The 26,371-nt window shown below is 26.0% G+C and overlaps 4 protein-coding genes across 4 annotated transcripts; all 4 read right to left on the bottom strand.

Moving 5' to 3' along the window:
* Positions 1-7,558: 7,558 nt before the first annotated feature.
* On the bottom strand, positions 7,559-9,425 carry LOC122850603 (F-box/LRR-repeat protein 2-like). The gene is made up of 4 exons (XM_044149737.1): positions 9,305-9,425; positions 8,942-9,201; positions 8,134-8,668; positions 7,559-8,034 (listed from the first exon to the last, which is right to left on the bottom strand). Exons 1-4 carry the CDS (start codon positions 9,423-9,425, stop codon positions 7,559-7,561), a joined length of 1,392 nt encoding a protein of 463 aa, XP_044005672.1.
* Positions 9,426-12,259: 2,834 nt separating this feature from the next.
* Positions 12,260-14,175, bottom strand: LOC122850606 (F-box/LRR-repeat protein 2-like). Its single transcript, XM_044149738.1, has 4 exons — positions 14,028-14,175; positions 13,828-13,940; positions 13,083-13,417; positions 12,260-12,986 (listed from the first exon to the last, which is right to left on the bottom strand). Exons 1-4 carry the CDS (start codon positions 14,173-14,175, stop codon positions 12,260-12,262), a joined length of 1,323 nt encoding a protein of 440 aa, XP_044005673.1.
* A 3,269-nt stretch (positions 14,176-17,444) lies between these two features.
* Positions 17,445-19,259, bottom strand: LOC122850607 (F-box/LRR-repeat protein 2-like). The gene is made up of 3 exons (XM_044149739.1): positions 19,184-19,259; positions 18,824-19,083; positions 17,445-18,548 (listed from the first exon to the last, which is right to left on the bottom strand). The coding sequence occupies exons 1-3, from the start codon at positions 19,257-19,259 to the stop codon at positions 17,445-17,447; spliced, it is 1,440 nt and encodes a 479-aa protein (XP_044005674.1).
* Positions 19,260-22,807: 3,548 nt separating this feature from the next.
* On the bottom strand, positions 22,808-24,654 carry LOC122850608 (F-box/LRR-repeat protein 2-like). Its single transcript, XM_044149740.1, has 3 exons — positions 24,534-24,654; positions 24,210-24,433; positions 22,808-23,521 (listed from the first exon to the last, which is right to left on the bottom strand). Exons 1-3 carry the CDS (start codon positions 24,652-24,654, stop codon positions 22,808-22,810), a joined length of 1,059 nt encoding a protein of 352 aa, XP_044005675.1.
* Positions 24,655-26,371: the final 1,717 nt, after the last annotated feature.

A 26,371-nucleotide genomic window follows, 5' to 3' on the forward strand; every position in this document is an offset into this window, starting at 1 on the left:
ATTTAAAATATTTTGAAAATGACGAAGATATTTTTTTTATAAATCCACGAAAATATATAATAATAATAACATAATTAAAATGTAATTTTTATAAAAAAAACTCATCATTCATGGATAATAATAAAATTATGAAACTGCAATTTTAAAGTGACAATATTTTTTGTTATAAAATCATTTTCGTTATATTTTTTATACGACGTGGCTGCTACTGTCTATTACTGATTCACCGCTGCAAGAATTACTAAGGAGTCTACCTACTGTAAAACCTTTGACATAATTAGCATAATCTTAATTATCATCTCATTGGGGTGAGTGAAAATTGTTTTAAATTTAAATTATCAAACTGAGTACCAATTGGTTTTCCATCAATTATAATTTAATATAAATTGTACCAAATTTGATCGTGAGTTTTATATATTTTGAGTAATCTTCATGTTAATTCGATACTTGATAATAAATATTTAAACAACAACTAATACTACCATGTGAAAAAAGAATTCTGAAAAAAGCTATAAACAAGAAATAACGAAAAATATAAATTTAATAAAAATAAAGAGCTCATATATTGAGAAGAACTCATATATTTACCATCTTTTAGATTCTCGGGCTGTTACGATAAACTTATTTAATTTCACGTAAATATAGTTATATGAATAACAATCAATTCAAGTACTCCCAAGTGAAAAAAATATATTTATTGGAAATATAAAATAAATTTAATTTATATTTAAAATATATGTGAATTAAATTTAATTAATGTTTTAAAAAATATAAATTTAATTTAATTTACATTTAATTTACATTTAATTCATATGTAATCTATATCTATACAAAAAGTAAATGTATTTTATATTTTTTCATAACATAAAATAAATTTACTTAAAATTTTTTTTTTTTCGACATTGCAAAAAAAAAATTTGGATGTACTTCAAATTTAATTTATATTTTCCAAAAATATGAAATAAATTTACTTTTTGTATAGATATAGATTACATATGAATTAAATATAAATTACATGTAAATTAAATTAAATTTATATTTTTTAAAACATTAATCAAATTTAATTCACATATATTTTAAATATAAATTAAATTTATTTTATATTTCCATCAAATATATTTTTTTCACTTGGGCTCGCGTAATAACATAATATATTATAGTTTTTTGGTGCGCAACTAACCGAATAACTATTTTCTTTTTTCAAACTTTACTACATATCGTTTTTGTACACCACGATCTAATGATCCAATCGATGCCTTGCAAAAACAAGAAGATGATTCAAAATATGTGATTCATTTGTGTAAGTATACTCTGACGGAACTGAAGTTGAAAGTTTTTCTAAACCTGCTATTTTTTTTTTTTTTAGAAACAAAATAAATAAATTCATTTCAAATGACCCAAGTGGAAAAAAAATAATTAACGGAAATTTACTTTATATTTAGAAAAAATTCAGAAAAAATTTAAAAAAAAATATGAATTAAATTTAAAATATACACAGTTTTGGACATACTAAAATCAAATTTAAAAAAAAAAAAGAAAAGATTTAGAAAAAATATAAATTCAATTTAAAATATATTTAGTTTTGAACATACTAAAATTAAATTTGAGAGAAATTTACAAAAAATAAAGAAAAAAATTAGAAAAAGTTTTATTTTAGTATGCCCAAATCTGTATATCGATTAAATTTAATTTATATTTCCATTAAATATAAATTAAATATATTTTTTCCACTTGGGGAGCTTTTGAAATTTTTAAAAAATAATCATTGAACAATATTTCTGAACCAAAGGTTATAAATATTTGAATTATTAACATGACAAATCTGAATATACTCAAGATATTTGTTTTCAAGGTATTCAAGATAAGTCTTGATAAATCATCAAGTTTCGCAAGTGAAACAAAAGTTTTGTCGATACAATTAAAATGTAAATACTATATTTTGACTTATTATAAAGAAAAGAACAATTTGCATCAATCCAGTGAACTCCACGAAAAAATATATATCCTGGATCGGATATAACCTGGAGTTTCTTAAGAAAATACCAATATAAGTAGTGCATTCTTAGATATATACTCAGGATATATCCAAATTGCATATATCCAGGATATATATATTTTTTCGTGGGGAAGGTAAGAAACAATCTCCAACGTATATTATACAACTACATATGTGGCTAAGAAATAACTGAATAATTATTAATATGATAAAATAGAGTATTTACGTTGTGATTCATATGGCGTATACAATACATTTATTCTCATAACAAGCACACCAGACTTGTTCAGTAAATTTTCACATAAAGCTTTATTTAATATCAAATCGGTGCATCACTTTTAATTATATACATGCTGAGCTGTGATCGTTCATGATATTGTTTATTTTACGATATCAAATAAACTGTCTTAACAGAAAAAAGTGTTGGAGAAATTGTGGAGAAAAGTTGGGAAAACAGTGGAGGAATTTTTAGTTGGAGAAATGGCAGAAAAAAGTTAGAGTAATATTCAGGTTGGAGAAATTTCTCCGCTATTTCTCCAACCATAGGTTATTTTTGTAAAATGGTGGAGAAAGTTAGAGGAAGCCGGAGAAATATTTCCACCAGGGAATTGCTAACGTAATTTGTTATCACTGATAGGGTTATAGGGTTATCAAAGAGCTTACTTATTTAACAAAATACCGTAAAAAATTTCTATATCTTTGGGTTCCTTTTAGTGATCGTCACTATACTTTTAAATCATTTAAATCAGGCAAAGTATTTTTCGAGACTCGAAGTAATGATTATCCTATTGATACTTATTGACATTACATGATTATTGTTAATTTATTTTTCATGAGCATGTAATTTAATTATAATTTATAAATACAAACAGGAAAAATATTCATGATATTATATAATAGGATATAAATTATGTATCCTTTGATTATAGGTATATTCAAGATAAAAAATAAAAAGTTGATAAAAATAATTGGTAAATTGATAGACAATTTGAAGACATTGCTTGAATATTACTATAACTATTTGTAATTTTTTTTTTGGAATATAAATTTATATTTAAAATAAATAATCAATACAGATAAAATATAAATAAATATCCAATTTAAATTTCTTTTATTTTTTTCTCAAATGTGATTATTAATTTTATATAATTTATTTATTGATAAATTTACTTGTTATTAACACACCCAACTTTGAATCAGCATTGAAACAAAATAAAAGTTTTAGTGGCATAATATTACAATTTTAAAAAATAATAAAGTAAATTGTTTGAAGTTGTTGATTTTTTTTCTTGAAGATTTTTATGACAATAAATTGTTATTTGAGTTATGTTGCTAAATGTAAATTTAAATTATTATCTGTATTCAATGCAATTATTATTATTATTTGTATTCATTATGTTTATAAACATTCCACTAACAACCATTTAGATTTAATTTTAGATATGGAAGTTTCATAAAGGGTCCAATTAGAGATATGTATATGCAAAACAATTTCATTTATACGATTTTTTGTTGCCAAATCAGCAGCAATAAGGTTTTTGTTTATCCACTAGGTGAGGTTTTTTATCGACGCTCATTATGAGTAGATATCAAATCTTCAATAATCTTAATCTGGTCAGATCAAATCTTGTCCTGCAAGTAGTTCAGGTTACACCTGATGAAACTACGTGGATATTATTTTACTATATTCGTGTATAACCTTAGAAACAGCTGAACCAAAACGATATTTAAAGTTTAATAATTGTGAATAAAAAATTTGAATGATATTTGTATTAAATTATAAAATTAATATAACATTCCAATGACCTTAATTACTTTATGATTTGTTTACTACTACTTTATAGTACAACAAGCAACGTGTTTATTAGTTATATTTGCTCATGTTCCTATATTGAAAGAGAGATACTGATTAAGAAAAACACGTGTTGCCAGAGTTGCTAATGGACATGTGCTAGTGCGTCCAATGCAAATTAAAATTTTTTTATTTCGTTTTCCATCATTCATAAATATTGTATGGTGTGAGAAAATGTGTGGATCACGTGACAAATTTCCAAGGTGTGGTGTCAAAAACTTAAGGTACATTCTTAGCTATAGATTTTGTGGGCGTGTCTTAAATAAAATCCTATGATTTTGTCATACCAACCCTAAAAAACCAAAAGTTTGAACTTTTCGTGATCATTTTTTTTGTGTTAACAATTTATTTTTTCCATTATTAATTAATTTTATGCAATATATTTCAATAAAAACCGACTATATATTGATAAAAACAATTATTCTATAATATTTATTCATTTCAATATTGCACACAAAAATTTTTTTTTGTTAGTATGCATCACTGATTTGTATCAGTATAAAGTTTTTTATTTATATCCAATTAATATTAATATTTATTATCAATCTCAATTTTACATTTTTAATAAAAACATTTTTAATAATATTTTCATTAATGTTTGCATTTATGATGCTCCATTATTTTGTAATCAAATTTCTTTTATGCAAGTTTAAATTTTCCCGCTTTTTCAATATTATGGCTCTTCATTAGAAAATCAGTATTAGAAAATTCCTTACTATTTTTACTATTATCTATCAGTTTTTCAATAAAATCTTATATTTAGAAATGTAATTTAGTTATGATCAAAAAAATTTCAAACATCCCCTCCCATAAGAGCCCATGTTTAACCTCTCTAAAAGTAGCCAACTTTAATTAATTATTATAAAAAAAATAAGTCTGTAACATGATATATTATTTCACGAAATGATTTATCAATATTTCAATTACATACTGTATAAATTTCAAGAAATTCTTATATTCGGAAGGTAGCTAAGAATGTACCTTAAGGGATTACCCCCGCATATCTAGAGACCTCTTGCGTAAGTGAAACTATTATCAACTGGACGGTAATAATTCTTATATTACAATTAAAAACGCCAATAATCTCATTTGATTTCGCCATACTGATTTTCTTCTGGATATTTGGAAGACAATTTTTATAAATAAATAATATGGTGTGGACAAAAAAAAAAAAAAAATAAAACAAAATAACAATTGTACCCAGTACACCATAGTACTGAAATTTTTAATTTTGATTACGCAATTTTATCAATTGTAATGTTTTTTGTTAATCAAGATAAACAAAAGCTATGCCTTTGAACAAGCAGCAGGAAGTTCTGGCACAGACAACACTGACAATAATTCTGATTTGGATAATCCTGGTATAAATGATGATGATAATGAAAATGAAGTTGATGTTGAAACACAGCCCAGTCGAGAAGATAGGCTAAAAAGGCAAATGAGTCCTCTATTTGCTAGTCAACCAAAATTCGAAATAAGTATAAAAATAAATCTTATTTAAGAGAAAAAATATTTTTTTTTAAATCGAATACTCATAATAATTACAATAATAATATATTTATTTTTTAGTATGCAACCAAGATGATAACTTTCTCCTCTGGTCGAACTTTACAAAATATTTTTCTCATATGCCACGACTTGATGCTTCAATCGATGCATTGCAAAATCAAGAAGATGATTTAAAATATGTGCTTCATCTATGTCAATATACTCTGAAGGAACTAGATTTAATTGAATATCCTCCTTCTACAATATTGAAAATTATTGATACTACTTTAACATCTCTTAAAAAACTTTCTTTGACATACAACGAAGTAGTAAGTGAAGAATGTGAAGATGTTTTTTATAATATGCCTCGTCTTGAAGAACTAAAAATAGAATGGAATTGTGGAAATACAACTTTACCAATTACTTTAGTCAAATTAATAGAGCAAGTTGGTGCAACTTTAAAAATGCTTGTAATTGTAAATGAGGAAAATGAATATCATCCTTGTTTACCAGACTCATTGGTTCCGGTAAGTTTAAGTTTTACAACTGTATATATGACAAGAACAAACATAGTAATTATTATTTGTTGATTATAATAAATATTTATTATCTTTTAGGTATTTCCTCAATTAATCCATTTGGAAGAGTTATTTATATGGGGTTTTGCTTATTTAAATCAAGCTTTAATCCAGTCAATAGCTGAAATTAAGAGTTTAGTTACTCTTGAATTGATTACTCATTGGAAGGAAGATATACAATGCGATATGTATCCAATTGGAAATTTAAAAAATGTCAAAACATTGAATATTGGTGCGGAGTTTGGTGTTACAGATGAATTTTTAATCAATCTTAGCAATAATGCTAAAAATTTAATCGAATTATTTATAGTTGGTACAAATATAACAGATAATGGTATAATGGCACTTGATAAATTAACGGAATTAGAAACATTTGATCTTGGTTTACATGAATAAAAAAAAAAAAATATTTTTATCACTGATGAATCATTCCGTTATTTATTTAATAAAAAATTGAAATATGTGGATATATCAAATTGCATTAAGATCACTAATCATTCAGTGATTACAATTGTTGAAAATTGTACAAATTTAATCGAGTTAACGATAATGAACACAAATGTAACTGCCAAAATTGCCAAAGAGCTTACTTATTTAACAAAATACCGTAGAAACTTTCTATATCTTTGGGCTCCTTTTAGTGATCGTCACTATACTTTTGAATCATTCAAGTCAGACAACGTATTTTTTACGACTCAAAGTAATGACTATCCTATTGATATTTATTGACATTACATAATTATTGTTAATTTATTTTTCATAAGCATGTAATTCAATTATAATTCATAAATATAAATTAAAAAAATATTTATGATATTATATATGATATACTATTTCGATATAAATTTTGTATCCTTCGATTATATATTCAAGATAAAAAATAAAAATTTGATGAAAAGAATTGTCAAATTATAAGACATTGCTTGAAAATATCTCTAACTATTTGTAATTTTTTTTTTTTTGATATTATAAATTGATATCTAAAATAAATACTCAATACAGATAAAATATAAATAAATATCCAATTTAATTTTTTTTTACTTTTTCTTAAATGTGTTTATGAATTTTATATCATTTATTTTTTTATAAATTTACTCATGATTTACTCATCTAGTTGAATATAAAGGCAATTTGTTGAAGGTCAACAGCTTCACTTAAACCATCATTAAATAAATATTGTTAAACACGGCTGATTAAAAGTACAACACGATAAGCATGGATAAACACTCGGATCGCTTAACTATATTTTCTATTCTATTTTCTAATCAAACTGTCAAGGACTTGTGTCGATTGAAAGTTACACGATAAACATGGTAATGCGTTATGTGAAAATTAAAATTTTTTTACTTTGTTTTCCATCAGTTATAAATAACGTATGGTGAGAAAATGTGTGGGTCACGTGAATCATTTGACTTGAGTTCGTTTCATTTATCAAGTATTTTCCATCGTCAAGTATCATTCAAACAATACAAATTGTAAACATCAACAGTAGGGGAATAATGATAGAAATAATATTATTTAAAAAAATGATGAAATAAATTGTTAAAAGTTGTTTATTTTTCTATTTTGAAGATTTTTATGACAATCGTTATTTGAGTTATGTTGCTAATTGTAAATTTGAATTATTATTAGTATGTAATGCAATTATGATGTGGAGAAAAACCTAGTTAACAACCATTGAGATTCAATTTGAGGCTTAGAATTTTTAAGAAGCGTCCAATTAGAGATATGTATATGCAAAACAATATCATTTATACGATTTTTTGTTGCCAAATCAGCAGCAATAATCGTATCAAGTGTAATATTATTGATGTAACAGAGATCAAGTCGTTCGAGATCTGGACAATTTTTGATGACCTGAATGATACCAGCATCAGTAAGGTTCTTGCAACCACGACAATTTAAAACTCTTAATCCTTTTAATTTTTCAACAGAATTGTTTGTGATAGTCTGGTTGTATTCTATCGCCAATTCTTTCAAATTTTCCAATTTCGTTAAAACATCAAAACCATTTTCAGTAATATTGTTCGGCCCTTCAATATTTAAATATTTCAAGTGTTTACATTTATCAGCAATAAGAATAATAGTACTATCTTGAAGTATTTCAATACCTGACAAATCTAAATATTCAAGATACTGCAGTTTTGTTAAATGATCAAGAGAAACGGGACAAGATTTTATTTTACTATATGCAATTTTCAAATGTTTGAGTTTTTTACAATTATTTGAAATTGCAATTATTTCTTCTTTCGTGAGTTTCTGATAATGCATTTTTAAACATTCAAGATTTCTTAATTCTGTCAATTTTATAATAGCTCCAGTTCCAGATTGAACTTTAATTTTCAAGTCTTTTAATTTCTTGCAATAATTCACTAATTTTATTGCTAAATCCTCAGTAATTTTCCAAGTACTGAGATAAACTAAATTTTTAAGGTTTAACCAGTTTTCAAGTGAAATTTTAGGTTCTGGTGTTGTATAATTAGAAGGGAATTCAAGGTGTTTCAGATTTTTGCATGTATAAATCATACTAGAAATTACATCCGAAATGTTTTGTTCCTTAATCGTACAACAGCCTAACAAGTCAATATGTTCTAAATTCACAAGGTCATTGAATATCCACGATTTTTTCAATGCCCAAGAGTCTCTAATATCGAGATAACGAAGTGTTGATTTTTTTGATATGTCTTGAATAATATTATCCAGATTGCAGAAACGTATTGTTAAACTTTGAAGATTTTTGTATTTATTTAAGTTCTGAAAAAGTTAAAAATTGATTTCGACTAATTGTAGTGCATATTTATCAAATTAATATAGTTTTTTTTTTGTTACTAGTGACAAACAACTTACGAAAAATATAGGTGGTCTGTTCGGTGACGTGACGTGAAAAATTAAATGAATTTCATTAATTTCTTCTGGAAGAAAATTCATTATTTCATCTGGAAAATTTTTACTGTGTTTATATTGTATTTTAATGGATACTAATTTATTCAACTGTGTGAAAGTTGAAATGTAGTCATTATTATTCACTCTTGATGTTCCGTCAAATACAAATTCGAGTTTTGTTAAGTTTTTGCATCGTTCACCAACGATTGAAATAATCATGCTTGAGTTGCAAACTTCAGTAAGAGTAAATTCTTTCAGATAAGCACCACATCGTAATAATATTTTTTCAACAAATGATTGTGTTAATAAACGGTTCTTATAATCATCATCAATTGATACATCACATTTGTATTTTTTGATGTCGTACCATGCTTGTCGACAAGCCTCTTTCCATTTGTGACAAACTGAAATATAAAATATACCATATTAAAATCATTATATAAATAAAAATACACTAGTATTGATATCAAAAAAAAAATGCAAAGTCATTTGAATATATATAGTTACCATTTTCCATGACTATCCTCTGGGATACTGGAAGCCACATAAATATTTGTGCTAATGAATCATAATCCAGAGCCATTATTTTAGTCTCGAAATCATCATCAAAAGGTTTTTGTTTATCCATTAGGTAAGGTTTTTTATTGACGCTCATTGTGAGTAGATATCAAATGTTTAATAATCTTTATCTGGTCTGATCAAATCTTGTCCTGCAAGTAGTTCAGGTCACAGCTGATGAAACTACGTGGATATTATTTTACTGTTCGGGTATAACCTCAGAAACAGCTAAACCAAAACGATATTTGAAGTTTAATAATTGTCACTACAATATTTAAATGCTATTTGTATTAAATTATGAAATTAATATAACATTCCAATTACCTTAATTACTTTATGATTTGTTTACCAGTACTCTATAGTGCAACATGCAACAAGTCTACTTTATAATTATATTATTTGCTTATGTTCCTATATTGAAAGAGAGATACTGATTAAGAAAAACACGTGTTGCCAGAGTTGCTCAACATATAAATGGACATATGGTAGTGCGCTTGTGCAAATTAAAATTTTTTCATTCCATTTTCCATCATTTGTAAATATTGTATGGTGTGAAAATGTGTGGGTCATATAGGTCGCTTGAATTTATTTTTTGGCCACGTGACAAATTGCCAAAATGTTGCTTAGAAAACTAAACACTATATTACACACGTTTATCGAAAAAAGATATGACAAAATGCATTTTATTTATCACAAGTATTTTCCATCAAATTTATCAAATTTATTTGAGATTTTCTGAAATTCAATCAATCTGTTTTGTAAACAATAAAGATAATTTGTTAAGCTTTTTTTTTTTATAGATTAATTTTTACTATCCTATTTTCTAATCAAACTGCCAAGGACTTGTGTCGAAAACTTAATACTATATACTGTACAGTGTACACACGTACATCGAAAAAGAGGAATAACAAAGTTCGTTTCATTTATCAAGTATTTTCCATCGTCGAGTGTCATTCAAACAATACAAATTGTAAACATCAACAGTAAGGGAATAATAATAATAATAATATTTTAAAAAATAATAAAATAAATTGTTTAAAGTTGTTTATTTTTTTTTTTTTTTGACAGATTTTTATGACAATCGTATCGTTATTTGAGTTATGTTGCTAATTGTAAATTTGGATTATTATTTGTATGTAATGCAATTATTATGTGGAGAAAAACCTAGTTAACAAGCATTGAGATTCAATTATAGACTTAGAATTTTTATGAAGCGTCAAATTAGAGATATGTATATGCAAAACAATATCATTTATACGATTTTTTGTTGCCAAATCAGCAGCAATAATCGTATCAAGTGAAATATTATCGATGTCACAGAGATCCAGTCGTTCGAGATCTGGACAATTTTTGATGACCTGAATATTTTGTGTATTTATTTTATTATTAAAATTACTATTAAACAATATAATTAAATCATTTGAAAATTCCACTTGTTTAAAAATGTTTTTGAAAAAATTTAAATTTTGGGAGTTATGAGAACAAGGTGACAACATTGCACTGTTAAATACAGTGTTGCAAACTTGCTAACGTAAGTAATTACGTCACAATAAACACAACTCATAAGTGATTCAGTCTTTATTTTTTTTATTTTATTATTAGTACTAATTAAAGAGTAAGTTAACCAATCAATAATCTATTTCTAAATAAATATTAACTCAATAATTAGTTTAATTATAATATAGGCTATTGGCTTATCATAAAAGTTCCCCTTCTAGTTTGATCAGTTGTATCTCGAACTATTTAGATAAGGCCATTGATCTGGCCAGATATCTAAGCATTGATATCCACATTCATAATGAGATTAAATAAAAAACCCAGGGTAATGGATGAACAAAAACCTTTTGATGATGGTTCCGAGAATAAAATTATGGTTCTGGATTATGATTCATTAGCACAAATATTCATGTGGCTTCCAGTATCTCAGAGAATAGTCATGGAAAAAGGTAATTATATATTACGTTGCATTTTGTTGATGTAAATACTAGTGTATTTTTATTTATATAATGATTTTGATTTGATATTTAATATTTCAGTTTGTTTACATCAACATATCCTGTTGATACAAGTTTAATTTATGCAATCATAACAAAACGGTTATGACGATATTTGGAAACTTGAAATTTAAAATAAAGAATAAATTATCATTATTATTTTTGTAAGCTGATAACAAATACATATATTACATTGTCTAAAATAAGTTTATCACAGTATATTAACAAATATTATGAAATAAATAATTAAAAATCAAAATACAATTAAATAATTGATGTATTGCTATTTATTTATGATTAAGTTTTTTTTTTCTATTGAAATAAGTCATCAAAGATAACATAATAATATTATTATTTAAAAAAAATATGTAGAGCTTTATTTTTGTTATTTTTTATTTTCATTTTATTCATATCTATGTTGTGACTAATCGATAATTGATTTTCTTGATAAAAGAAAAAAAAAATGTCTTAACAATTTAAAATATTTCGAACATGACGAATTTATTTTTTATAACTCATCATTTACGGATAATAACAAAATTATAAAACTGCAATTTTAAAGTGACATTATTTTTTGTTATGTGATAAGTAGAATAATTAAAAAACAAAAGTTATAATTCAGGTAATTTATCATAAAGAGTTGATAGTTCAAGTAAAATTAAATGAAATAAAGAATAAAGAACTTGTTTATTGTAAATTTAATTTATTAATAATTATTTGTATTTCATTCGATGCTGTTTAAGTATATGTACACTCTATAATATAAACAAATAATAAACAAAAAATTTTTTAAAATTGTTTATTTTTCTATCTTGAAAATTTTTATGACAATCGTTATTTTAGTTTAGTTGCTAATTGTAAATTTAAATTATTATTTGTATTCAATGCAATTATTATTATTATTTTGAATTCATAATGTGTGTGAATACTCAACTAACAACCATTGAGATTCAATTTTAGAGTTAGCAGTTTCATAAAGCGTCTGATCATCGATCCGTATATGCAAAACAATATCATTTATACGATTTTTTGTTGCCAAATCAGCAGCAATAATCGTATCAAGTGTAATATTATCAATGAAAGAGAGAGTAAGTCGTTCGAGATCTGGACAATTTTCGATGACCTGAATGATACTAGCATCCGTGAGGTTAATGCAATTACGAAGATTTAAAAATCTTAATCCTTTTAATTTTTTAACAAAATTGTTTGTGACAGCCATATTGTCGTCTATCGCTAATTTTTGCAAATTTTTCAAGCTTGTTAAAGCATCAAAAGCATTTTCAGTAAGTTCGTTTCGCCCTTTTATTTTTAAATATTTCAAGTTTTTACATTTATCAGCAATTAGAATAATAGTACTATCTTGAAGTTTTCGAATACATGACAAATCTAAATATTCAAGATACTGCAGTTTTGATAAATCATCAAGAAAAAATGGACAAGAAAGACGCTCATGACGATCAGTAGATGTTACTTTACAATATGGAATCTTCAAATATTTGAGTTTTTTACAATTGTTTGAAATTGCAATTATTGATTCTTTCGTGAGTTTCTGCTTATACAATTTTAAACATTCAAGATTCTCTAATTCTGTTAATTTTATTATAGCTGCCGCTTCAGATTTAGCTGTAATTGTCAAGCTTTTTAATTTTTTGCAATATTTTACTATTTTTATTGCAAAATTCTCAGAAATTGACCAACAAGAAGTAAGATAAACTAAATTCTGAAGGTTTAACCAGTTTTCAGGTGTAATTGCAGGTTCTGGTATATGTTGTAAATCATTCGGGTTATTTATGCATGCAAGCAGTTCAACGTGTTTTAGATTTTTGCATGTATCTACAATACGTGAAAATACATTTGAAATGCTTTGTTCTGCAATCATACAACAGTCTAACAAGTCAATATGTTCTAAATTCACTAAGTCATTGAATATCCATGATTTTTCCAATGCCCAAGATCCTCTAATATCGAGATAAACAAGTGTTGATTTTTTTGATATATCTTGAATAATATCATCCAGATTGCAGGAACGTATTGTTAAACTTTGAAGATTTTTGTATTTATTTAAGTTCTGAAAAAATAAGAAAATTGATTTGAAATAATTGTAGTGCATATTTATCAAATTAATATAGTATTTTTTGTTACTAGTGACAAACAACTTACGAAAAATATAGGTGGTCTTTGCCGTGACATGTATTTAAAAATTAAGTGAATTTCATTTATTTCTTCTGGAAGATAATTCATTATTTCATCTGGAAAATTTGTTCTGTGTTTATTGTACATAGTTAATATTTGTATTTTAATGAATACTAATTTATTCAACTGTGTAAATGTTGAAATGTAGTCATTAGTATTATTTACTTTTGATGTTTCATCAAATACAAATTCTAGTCTTGTTAAATTTTGAAAATGTTCACCGATAATTGGAATGATACTTTGATCTTTTAGATAAACACTACCTAGTAGTAATATTTTTTCAACAAAAGATAGTGTCAATAGACGGTTTTTAAAATCATCATCAATTGACACATCACATTTGTGTTCTTTGACACTGTACCCTGATCGTCGAGACGCCTGTTTCCATTTTGGCAAAACTGAAATATAAAATATCAAATTAAAATCATTATATAAATAAATGTACACTAGTATTGATATCATCAAAATGCAAAGTTTATAGATACCGTTTTCCATGACTATCCTTTCAGGTACCGTAAGACACATGAATATATGTTTTAATGAATCATAATCCAGATCCATAATTTCATCCTCGAAATCATCATCAATCGATTTTCGTTTATCCATCAAGTCAGGTATTTTATTCATGCTCATTATGAATAGATATTAATTGTTCAATAATCTTTATCTGGTCGGATTAAATCTAGTCCTGCAAGTAGTTTGGGTTCCACCCGATAAAGCTGCGTTTTTTGTATATAACTCAGAAACAGCTGAACCAAAATGATATTCAAAGTAAAATAATTGTAAATCTAATTTAAATATTTGTAAAATTATATATTAATATAACATTCCAATTACCTTAACTACTTTATGATTTGTTTACTAGTACTTTATAGTACAACAAGCAATAACGTGTTCATTAATTATATTTGCTTATGTTTCTATATTGAAAGAGAGAACCTGATTCACAAAGACACGTGTTGCCCGAGTTGCTAAGCATATATATATGGACATATGGTAGTGCGCTTGTGCAAATTAAAATTTTTCCATTTCATTTTCCATCATTTATGTAAATATTGTATGGTGTGAACATGTGTGGGTCATGTGGGTCGCTCTATTTTATTTTCTGATCACGTGACAAATTGCCAAGGTGTTGCTTAGAAAACTTGACACTATATTACACAAGTGCATCGAAAAAAAAGTAGTATGACGAAGTGCATTTTATTTATCACAAGTATTTTCATCCAATTTATTAAATTTATTTGAGATTTTTTGAAATTTAATTAATCTGTTTTGTAAACAATAAAAATAATTTGTTGTGTTTTTTTTTTTTTATAGATTAATGAAACCAAAAATATGGAGACTATTACTAGTGAGGCTCAATGGTTCGAGAAATTAACCTCAATTTCACAAGAATTTCATCTTGAATACGTGAGTTTTATGAAGTAGCTATTTTATCTTTTAAATTAAACATTATACTACGTAAGTGGAGCAATTATTAACTGGACGTTAATAATTCTTTTATTACAATTTAAAAAAAACGTCAATAGTTTATATTTCATTATCTTATATTTCATTTGATTTGGTCATACTGATTTTTTTCTGGATATTTAGAAAATAATTTTTATAAATAAATAATATGGTATACTTAGACAAAAAAAAATAAAAAGAAAATAACAATTGCACCCAGTACACCAGACGACTGAAATTTTTAATTTTGGTCACGCGATTATTAATTATATATTATTTTTTGTTAATCAAGATGAACGAAAAACATGCAGCTCAACAAGCAGCAGAAAGTTCAGGCGCAGACGATACCGACAATGATTCTGATATTAATAATGATGATAATGATGTAGACGAAAATGGAAATGAAAATGAAAATGAAAATGAAAATGAAGATGAAGATGATGATGGAGATGGAGATGGAGATGAATATGAAGAACCGCTCAGTCGAATAAATAGGCTCATAAAGAAAATGGGTCCTCTATTTGCTAGTCAACCAAAATTCGAAACAAGTAATAAGATCGACTTTCAAAAGAAAAAACATTTTTTTTTTTTTTTATTAAGTACTCATAATAATAATAATATATTTATTTTTCAGTGTGCAACGATATAAGTAACGATCTTCTTCTTTCAAACCTTAGAAAATATTCTTCTTATAGATCACGACTTGATGAACCAATCGATGCATTGCAAAAACAAGAAGATGATTTGAAATATGTGCTATATCTATGTAAACATAATTTGACCGAGCTAGACTTACAAGATTATCCTTCTTCTAAAATATTGCAAACGATTAATACGACTACTTTACCAAATCTTAAAATACTACGTTTGGATTTTAAAGAAATATTTAGTGAAGATTGTGAAAATCTTTTTTCTAATATGCCTCGTCTTGAAGAACTGGGGATTGAATGGCATCGTGACGATTCATCACTACCAATGACTTTGATCAAATCTATAGACCAAGTTGGTGGAACTTTAAAAAAGCTTGATTTTTCAAATAGAGATGTATATCATCTTCGTTTACCAGATTCACTGGTTCCGGTAAGAAATTTTAAATTTTACAACTACTTGACAAAGACGAATACATTAACTATTATTTTTCAATTATTATAATGAATAACTAATAAACTATTTATCTTTCAGGTATTTCCTCGATTAACCGTTTTGGAGGAGTTAACTATATGGGATTTTGCTCATTTAAATCAAGCCTTAATCCAGTCAATAGCTGAAATTAAAAGTTTAGTTACTCTTGACTTACTAACTGATTGGAAGGAAGTTATACAGTGCAATATGTATCCAATTGGAAATTTAAAAAATCTCAAAACATTGAATATTGGTGCGGATTTTGGTGTTACAGATGAATTTTTAATTAATCTTAGCAATAATGCTGAAAATTTAACCGAATTAACTATAATTGGTACAAATATAACAGATAATGGTATTATGGCACTTGATAAATTTACTAAATTAGAAACATTTGATCTTGGTTTATATAAATTACAAAAAAAAAATATTTTTATCACTGATGAATCATTCCGATATTTATTTCTCAAAAAATTAAAATATATGGATATATCAAACTGCATTAAGATCACTAATCATTCAGTGATTACAATTGTTGAACATTGTACAAATTTAATCGAGTTTTTAAATATAAAAAACACAAATGTAACTGCCAGAGTTGCCAAAGAGCTTACTTATTTAACAAAATACCGTAGAAACTGTCTATATCTTTGGGTTCCCTTCAGTGATCGTCACTATACTTTCGAATCATTCAATTCAGACAACGTAGTTTTTATGACTCAAAGTGATAACTATCCTATTGATACTTATTGACATTACATAATTATTGTTAATTTATTTTTCATGAGCATGTAATTCAACTATAATTTGTAAGACCAACGAAAAATATTTATGATATTATATAATAGAATATAACTTATGTATCCTTTTATTATATATTCGAGATGAAAAATAAAAAGTTGATGAAAACAATTGGTAAATTATAAGACATTGCTTGAATATATCTCTAATTATTTGTAATTTTTTTTTTTTTAATATTATAAGTTTATATTTAAAATAAATAATCGATACAGATAAAATATAAATAAATATCCAATTAAAATTTCTTTTATTTATTTCTTAAATGTGTTTATGAATTTTTTATAAATTATTTATTAATAAAAGGGCTTATCATTAACACACCTTACTTTAAGTCACCATTGAAACAAAATAAAAGTTTTAGTGGCATAATATTACAATTTTAAGAAATAATAAAGTAAATTGTTTAAAGTTGTTGATTTCTTTCTTGAAGATTTTTATGACAATTGTTATTTGAGTTATGTTACTAAATGTAAATTTTAATTATTATCTGTATTCCATGCAATTATTATTATTATTTGTATTTATTATGTTTATAAACATTCCACTAACAACCATTGAGATTCAATTTTAGATTTGGAAGTTTCATGAAGCGTCCAATTAGAGATATGTATATGCAAAACAATTTCATTCATACGATTTTTTGTTGCCAAATCAGCAGCAATAATCGTATCAAGTGTAATATTATTGATGTAAGAGAGATCAAGTCGTTCAAGATCTGGACAGTTTTTGATGACCTGAATGATACCAGCATCAGTGAGATTGATGCAATTACGACAATTTAAAACTCTTAATCCTTTTAATTTTTCAACAAAATTGTTTGTGATAGCCTTGTTGCAGTCTATCGCCAATTCTTGCAAATTTTCCAATTTCAACAAAAAATCAAAACCATTTTCAGTAATACAATTCGGCCCTTCAATATTTAAATATTTCAAGCGTTTACATTTATTGGCAATAAAAATAATAGTACTATCTTGAAGTAATCCAATACATGACAAATCTAAATATTCAAGACACTGCAGTTTTGATAAATAATCAAGAGTAACGGGATAAAATGGTATTTTACAATATGGAATTTCCAAATGTTCGAGTTTTTTACAATTATTTGAAATTGCAATTATTTCTTCTTTGGTGAGTTCCTGATTATGTAATTTTAAACATTCGAGATTTTCTAATTCTGTCAATTTGATAATAGCTGCATCTTCAGATTTAACTCTAATTGTAAAGTCTTTCAATTTCTTGCAATGATTCACTATTTTAATTGCGAAATCCTCAGTAATTTTCCAACAAGTACTGAGATAAACTAAATTGTGAACGTTTGACCAGTTTTTAAGTGGAATTTCAGGTTCTGATGTTTTATAATCACAAGTGTATTCAAGGTGTTTCAGATTTTTGCATGTACCAATAATACTAGGAAATACATTTGAAATGCTTTGTTCCTCAATCATCCAACAGTCTAACAAGTCAATATGTTCTAAATTCACAAGGTCATTGAATATCCACGGTTTTTCCAAAGCCCAACATCCTCTAATATCGAGATAAACAAGTGTTGATTTTTTTGATATATCTTGAATAATATTATCCAGATTGCAGAAACGTATTGTTAATCTTTGAAGTTTTTTGTATTTATTCAAGTTCTGAAAAATTAAAACAATTGATTTGAAATAATTGTAGTGCATATTTATCAAATTAATATAGTATTTTTTGTTACTAGTGACAAACAACTTACGAAAAATATAGGTGGTCTTTGCCGTGAAACGTCCTCAAAAATTAAATGAATTTCTTTTATTTCCTCTGGAAGATAATTCATTATTTCATCTGGAAAATTTTTACTGTAGTTATTTTGTATTTTAATGAATACTAATTTATCCAACTGTGTAAAAGTTGAAATGTAGTCATTGGTATTATTCACTCTTAATGTTTCATCGAATACAAATTCAAGTTTTGTTAAATTTTTACAACGTTCACCAACGATTGGAATGATCATGCTTGAATTGCAAACTTTAGAAAGAGCCAATTCTTTTAAATAAACACCACATCGTAATAATACTTTTTCAACAAATGATTGTGTCAATAAACGATTTTTATAATTATCACCAATTGATACACCACATTGGTATTCTTTGATGTCGTACCATGATCGTTGACAAGCCTCTTTCCATTTGTGACAAACTGAAATATAAAATATATCATATTAAAATCATTATATAAATAAAAATACACTAGTATTGATATCAACAAAATGCAAAGTAATTTGAGAATATACAATTACCATTTTCCATGACTATCCTATCAGGTATTGAAAGCCACATAAATATTTGTGCTAATGAATCATAATCCAGAGCCATAATTTTATTATCGAAATCATCATCAAAAGGTTTTTGTTTAACCACTAGGTTAGGTTTTTTATTGACGCTCATTGTGAGTAGATATCAAATGTTTAATAATCTTTATCTGGTCAGATCAAATCTTGTCCTGCAAGTAGTTCAGGTTACAGCTGATGAAACTACGTGGATATCACTTTACTATTCGGGTATAACCTCAGAAACAGCTGAACCAAAACGATATTTAAAGTTTAATATTTGTAAATACAGTTTGAATGATATTTGTATTAAATTAAAAAATTAGTATAACATTTTAATTACCTTAATTACTTTATGATTCGTTTACTAGTACTCTATAGTGCAACAAGCAACAAGTCTATTATAATTATATTATTTGCTTATGTTCCTATATGGAAAGAGAGATAACCTTATTAAGAAAAACACGTGTTGCCAGAGTTGCTAATGGACATGTGGTAGCGAGCGTCTAATGCAAATTAAAATTTTTCCGATTTTTCCATTTCGTTTTCCGTCATTTATAAATATTGTATGATGTGAAAATGTGTCGGTCATGTGGGTCTCTTGAATTTATTTTCTGACCACGTGGCAAATTGCCAAGGTGTTGCTTAAAAAAATTAACAATATATATATACTGTACACTTCCTTTTACACACGTGCATCGAAAAAAAAGGTATGACAAAATGCATTTTATTTATCACAAGTATTTTTATCAAATTTATTAAATTTATTTGAGATTTTTTAAAATTTAATTAATCTGTTTTATAAACAATAAAAATTATTTGTTGTGTTTTTTTTTTTTCATAGATTAATTAAACCAAAAAAATATGGAGACTATTACTAGTGAGGCTCAATGGTTCGAGAAATTAACCTCAATTTCACAAGAATTCGAGCTTGAAAAAGTGAGTTTCATTAATTTACCTAGCTTTTATTTTTTTAAATTAAATATTTCATTTATTATGTAATAAGTAGAACTATTATCAACTGGACGGTAATAATTCTCATATTACAATTAAAAACGTCAATAATCTTATTTGATTTCGCCATACTGATTTCCTCTGGATATTTAGAAAACAATTTTTATAAATAAATAATATGGTGTGGACATAAAAAAAAAAAAAAAAAACAAAATAACAATTGCACCCAGTACATCAGAGTACTGAAATTTTTAATTTTGATTACTCAATTTTATCAATTTTAATGTTTTTTATGAATCAAGATGAACAAAAGCTATGCCAATTTGGATAATCCTGGTATAAATGATGATAATGAAAATGAAGTTGATGTTGAAGCACAGCCCAGTCGAGAAGATAGGCTAAAAAGGCGAATGAGTCCTCTATTTGCTAGTCAACCAAAACTCGAAACAAGTATAAAATTAAATCTTCTTCAAGAGAAAAAATATTTTTTTTTTTAAATCGAATACTCATAATAATAACAATAATAATATATTTATTTTTTAGTATGCAACCAAGAAAATAACTGTCTCCTCTGGTCGAACTTTACAAAATATTTTTTTCATATGCCACGACTTGATGCTTCAATCGATGCATTGCAAAATCAAGAAGATGATTTAAAATATGTGCTTCATCTATGTCAATATACTCTGAAGGAACTAGATTTAATTGAATATCCTTCTTCTAAAATATTGAAAATTATTGATACTACTTTACCATCTCTTAAAAAACTTTCATTGACATTTAACGAAGTAGTAAGTGAAGATTGTGAAATTTTTTTTTCTAATAATATGCCTTGTCTTGAAGAACTGGTGATCGAATGGAAGTGTGAAAATTCAACTTTACCAATTATTTTCGTCAAATTTATAGAGCAAGTTGGCGGAACTTTAAAACGTCTTTATATTTCAAAATCTATAGGTGAATATCATCCTTTTTCACCAGATTCATTGGTTCCAGTAAGTTTAAATTTTACAACTATATACATGACAAAAACAAACTTAGTAATTATTATTTGTTGATTATGATATATATTTATTATCTTTTAGGTATTTTCTCAATTAATCCATTTGGAAGAGTTTTTTATATGGGGTTTTGCTTATTTGAATCAAGCTTTGATCCAGTCAATAGCGGAAATTAAAAGTTTAGTTACTCTTGACTTACTAACTGATTGGAAGGAAGTTATACAGTGCAATATGTATCCAATTGGAAATTTAAAAAATCTCAAAACATTGGATATTTGTACGGAATGTGGTGTTACAGATGAATTTTTAATTAATCTTAGCAATAATGCAAAAAATTTAACCGAATTAACTATAATTGGTACAAATATAACAGATAATGGTATTATGGCACTTGATAAATTAACGAAACTAGAAAGATTTGATCTTGGTTTATATCATTTAAAAAAAAAAAATATTTTTATCACTGATGAATCATTCCGTTATTTATTTAATGAAAAACTGGAAGAATTGGATATATCAAATTGCATTAAGATCACCAATCATTCAGTGGTTACAATTGTTAAAAATTGTATAAATTTAGAACGGTTAACGATAAACAACACAAATGTTACTGCTAAAGTTGCCAAAGAGCTTACTTATTTAAATAAATACCGTCGAAACTTCCTACATCTTTCGGTTCCTTTTAGTGATCGTCACTTTACTTTTAAATCATTTAAATCAGACAATGTATTTTTCAAGACTCAAAGTAATGATTATCCAATTGATACTTATTGACATAACATGATTATTGTTAATTTATTTTTCATAAGCATGTAATTCAATTATAATTTATAAATATAAATTAAAAAAATATTTATGATATTATATATTATGATATAAATTATGTATCCTTTGATTATATATTCAAGATAAAAAATAAAAATTTGATGAAAAGACTTGTCAAATTATAAGACATTGCTTGAAAATATCTCTAACTATTTGTAATTTTTTTTATAAATTTATATCTAAAATAAATAATCAATACAGATAAGATATAAATAGATATCCAATTCAAATTTCTTTTTTATCTTAAATGTGTTTATGAATTTTATATCATTTATTTATTAATGAATTTATTTATGATTAATTTAGTTGAATATAAAAGCAATTTGCTGAAGGTCAACAGCTTCAGTTGAACCATCAATAAATAAATATTTTGTTAAATACGGCTGATTCAAAGTACAACACTTAGCACATGGATATACACTCAGATCGCTAATCAAACGCCAAGGACTCGTGTCGATTGAAAGTTACACGATAAACATGGTTGTGCGTTATGTGAAAATTAAAATTTTTTTACTTTGTTTTCCATCAGTTATAAATAACGTATGATGAGAAAATGTGTGGGTCACGTGAATCATTTGACTTGAATTCGTTTTATTTATCAAGTATTTTCCATCGTCATGTGTCATTCAAACAATACAAATTGTAAACATCAACATTAGGGGAATAATAATAATAATAATAATAATAATATTTAAAAAAATGATAAAATAAATTGTTAAAAGTTGTTTATTTCTCTATTTTGAAGATTTTTATAACAATCGTTATTTGAGTTATGTTGCTAATTGTCAATTTGAATTATTATTTGTATGTAATGCAATTATGATGTGGAGAAAAACCTAGTTAACAACCATTGAGATTCAATTATAGACTCAGAATTTTTATGAAGCGTCCAATTAGAGATATGTATATGCAAAACAATATCATTTATACGATTTTTTGTTGCCAAATCAGCAGCAATAATCGTATCAAGTGTAATCTTATCCATGTCACAGAGATCCAGTCGTTCGAGATCTGGACAATTTTTGATGACCTGAATGATACCAGCATCAGAGAGGTTGATGCAACCACGACAATTTAAAACTCTTAATCCTTTGAATTTTTCAACAAAATTGTTTGTGATAGCCGTGTTCCTGTTTATCGATAATTTTTGCAAATTTTCAAAGCTCGTTAAAGCTTCAAAACCAACCTCAGTAAGTTGGTTGGATCCTTTTATTTTCAAATATTTCAAGTGTTTACATTCATCAGCAATAAGAATAATAGTACTATCTTGAAGTATTTTAATACCTGACAAATCTAAATATTCAAGGTACTGCAGTTTTGATAAATGATCAAGAGAAAATGGACAAGATTTTATTTGACAATATGGAATTTCCAAATGTTTGAGTTTTTTACAATTATTTGAAATTGCAATTATTGCTTCTTTCGTGAGTTCCTGATAATTTAATTCTAAACATTCAAGATTTTCTAATTCTGTCAATATTATAATAGCTCTAGCTCCAGATTGAACTTTAATTTTCAAATCTTTTAATTTCTGGCAATAATTCACTATTTTTATTGCAAAATCCTCAGTCATATTCCAACAAGTACTGAGATAAACTAAATTTTTAAGGTTTAACCAGTTTTTAAGTGGAATTTCAGGTTCTGGTGCATTATAATGAGAAAAGCATTCAAGGTGTTTCAGATTTTTGCATGTATAAATCATACTAGAAAATATATTTGAAATGTTTTGTTCCCTAATCGTACGACAGTGTAACAAGTCAATATGTTCTAAATTCACCAAGTCATTGAATATCCACGATTTTTTCAATGCCCAAGAGTCTCTAATATCGAGATAAACAAGTGTTGATTTTTTTGATATATCTTGAATAATTTTATCCAAGTTGCAGGAACGTATTGTTAAATTTTGAAGATTTTTGTAATTATTTAAGTTCTGAAAAAGTTAAAAATTGATTTGAAATAATTGTAGTGCATATTTATCAAATTAATATAGTATTTTTTGTTACTAGTGACAAACAACTTACGAAAAATATAGGTGGTCTTTGCCGTGAAACGTCCTCAAAAATTAAATGAATTTCTTTTATTTCTTCTGAAAGATAATTCATTATTTCATCTGGAAAATTTTTACTGTGTTTATTTTGCATAGTGATTATTTGTATTTTAATGGATACTAATTTATTCAACAGTGTAAAAGTAAAAATGTAGTCAGTAATATTATTCACTCGTGATGTTTCATCAAATACAAATTCAAGTTTTGTTAAGTTTTTGCATCGTTCACCAACGATTGAAAGGATGCTTGAGTCGCAAACTTCGGTAAGAGTCAATTCTCTTATATAAACACCACATCGTAATAATATTTTTTCATCATCATCAATTGATACACCACAATTGTATTCTTTGATGTCATACCATGATCGTTGACAAGCCTGTTTCCATTTGTGACAAACTGAAATATAAAATATATCAAACTAAAATCATTATATAAATAAAAATACACGAGTATTGATATCAACAAAATGCAAAGTAATTTGAGAATATTCAATTACCATTTTCCATGACTATCCTCTCGGATACTGGAAGCCACATAAAAATGTGTGCTAATGAATCATAATCCAGAGCCATAATTTTATCCTCGAAATCATCATCAAAAGATTTTTGTTTATCCATTAGGTGAGGTTTTTTACTGACGCTCATCATGAATAGATATCAAATGTTCAATAATCTTTATCCGGTCAGATCAAATCTTGTCTTGCAAGTAGTTTGGGTTACAGCTGACGAAACTACGTGGATATTATTTTACTATCCGGGTATAACCTCAGAAACAGCTAAACCGATATTTACCAAAATAATATTCTAAATGCAAATTAAACGATATTTGTATTAAATTAAAAAATTGATATAACATTCCAATTATACCTTAGTTACTTTATGATTCGTTCACTAGTACTTATAGTGCAACAAGCAACAAGTCTATCATAAATATCATATATTGTTTGCTTATGTTCCTATATTGAAAGAGAGAACCTGATTCACAAAGACACGTGTTGCCCGAGTTGCTAAGTATATATTTATGGACATATGGTAGTGCGCTTGTGCAAATTAAAATTTTTCCATTTCATTTTCCATCATTTATAAATATTGTATGGTGTGAAAATGTGTCGGTCATGTGGGTCGCTTGATTTTTTTTTCTGACCACGTGACAAATTTCCGAGGTGTGGTGTCAAAAACTCACAAAACACAATATACGGTACCAACAAAAAAAAGGTATTATTTACTGGACATTGCATATACACACGTTCATCGAAAAAAGGTATGACAAAGTGCATTTTATTTATCACAAGTATTTTCATCAAATTTATTAAATTTATTTGAGATTTTTTGAAATTTAATTAATCTGTTTTGTAAACAATAAAAATAATTTGTTGAGTTTTTTATAGATTAATTAAATCAATAATATGGAGACTATTACTAGTGAGGCTCAATGGTTCGAGAAATTAACCTCGATTTTACAAGAATTCGAGCTTGAAAGCGTGAGTTTCATTAATTTACCTAGCTTTTATATTTTTAAATTAAACATTATATTTATTATGTAAGTGGAACTATTATCAACTGGACGGTAATAATTCTCATATTACAATTAAAAACGTCAATAATCTTATTTGATTTCGCCATACTGATTTTCTTCTGGATATTTAGAAAACAATTTTTATAAATAAATAATATGGTGTGGACAAAAAAAAAAAATAAAACAAAATAACAATTGCACCCAGTACATCAGAGTACCTAAATTTTTAATTTTGATTACGCAATTTCATCAATTTTAATGTTTTTTATGAATCAAGATGAACGAAAGCTATGCCGATTTGGATAATCTTGGTATAAATGATGATGATGAAAACGAAGTTGATGTTGAAGCACAGCCCAGTCGAGAAGATAGGCTAAAAAGGCGAATGAGTCCTCTATTTGCTAGTCAACCAAAACTCGAAACAAGTATAAAAATAAATTCTTCTTTAAGAGAAAAAACATTTTTTTTTTAATCGAGTACTCATAATAATAACAATAATAATATATTTATTTTTTAGTATGCAACCAAGATGATAACTGTCTCCTCTGGTCGAACTTTACAATATATTGTTCTTATATGCCAGGACGTTATGATCCAATCGATGCATTGCAAAAACAAGAAGATGATTTAAAATATGTGCTTCATCTATGTAGATATACTCTGAAGGAACTAGATTTAATTGATTATCCTCCTTCTAAAATATTAAAAATTATTGATACTACAATACCAACTCTTAAAAAACTTAATTTGACATACAACGGAGTAGTAAGTGAAGAATGTGAACATGTTTTTTCTAATATGCCTCGTCTTGAAGAACTG

The sequence above is a fragment of the Aphidius gifuensis genome, linkage group LG2 (genome assembly GCF_014905175.1).
Source record: "Aphidius gifuensis isolate YNYX2018 linkage group LG2, ASM1490517v1, whole genome shotgun sequence".
Lineage (NCBI taxonomy): Eukaryota > Metazoa > Arthropoda > Insecta > Hymenoptera > Braconidae > Aphidius > Aphidius gifuensis.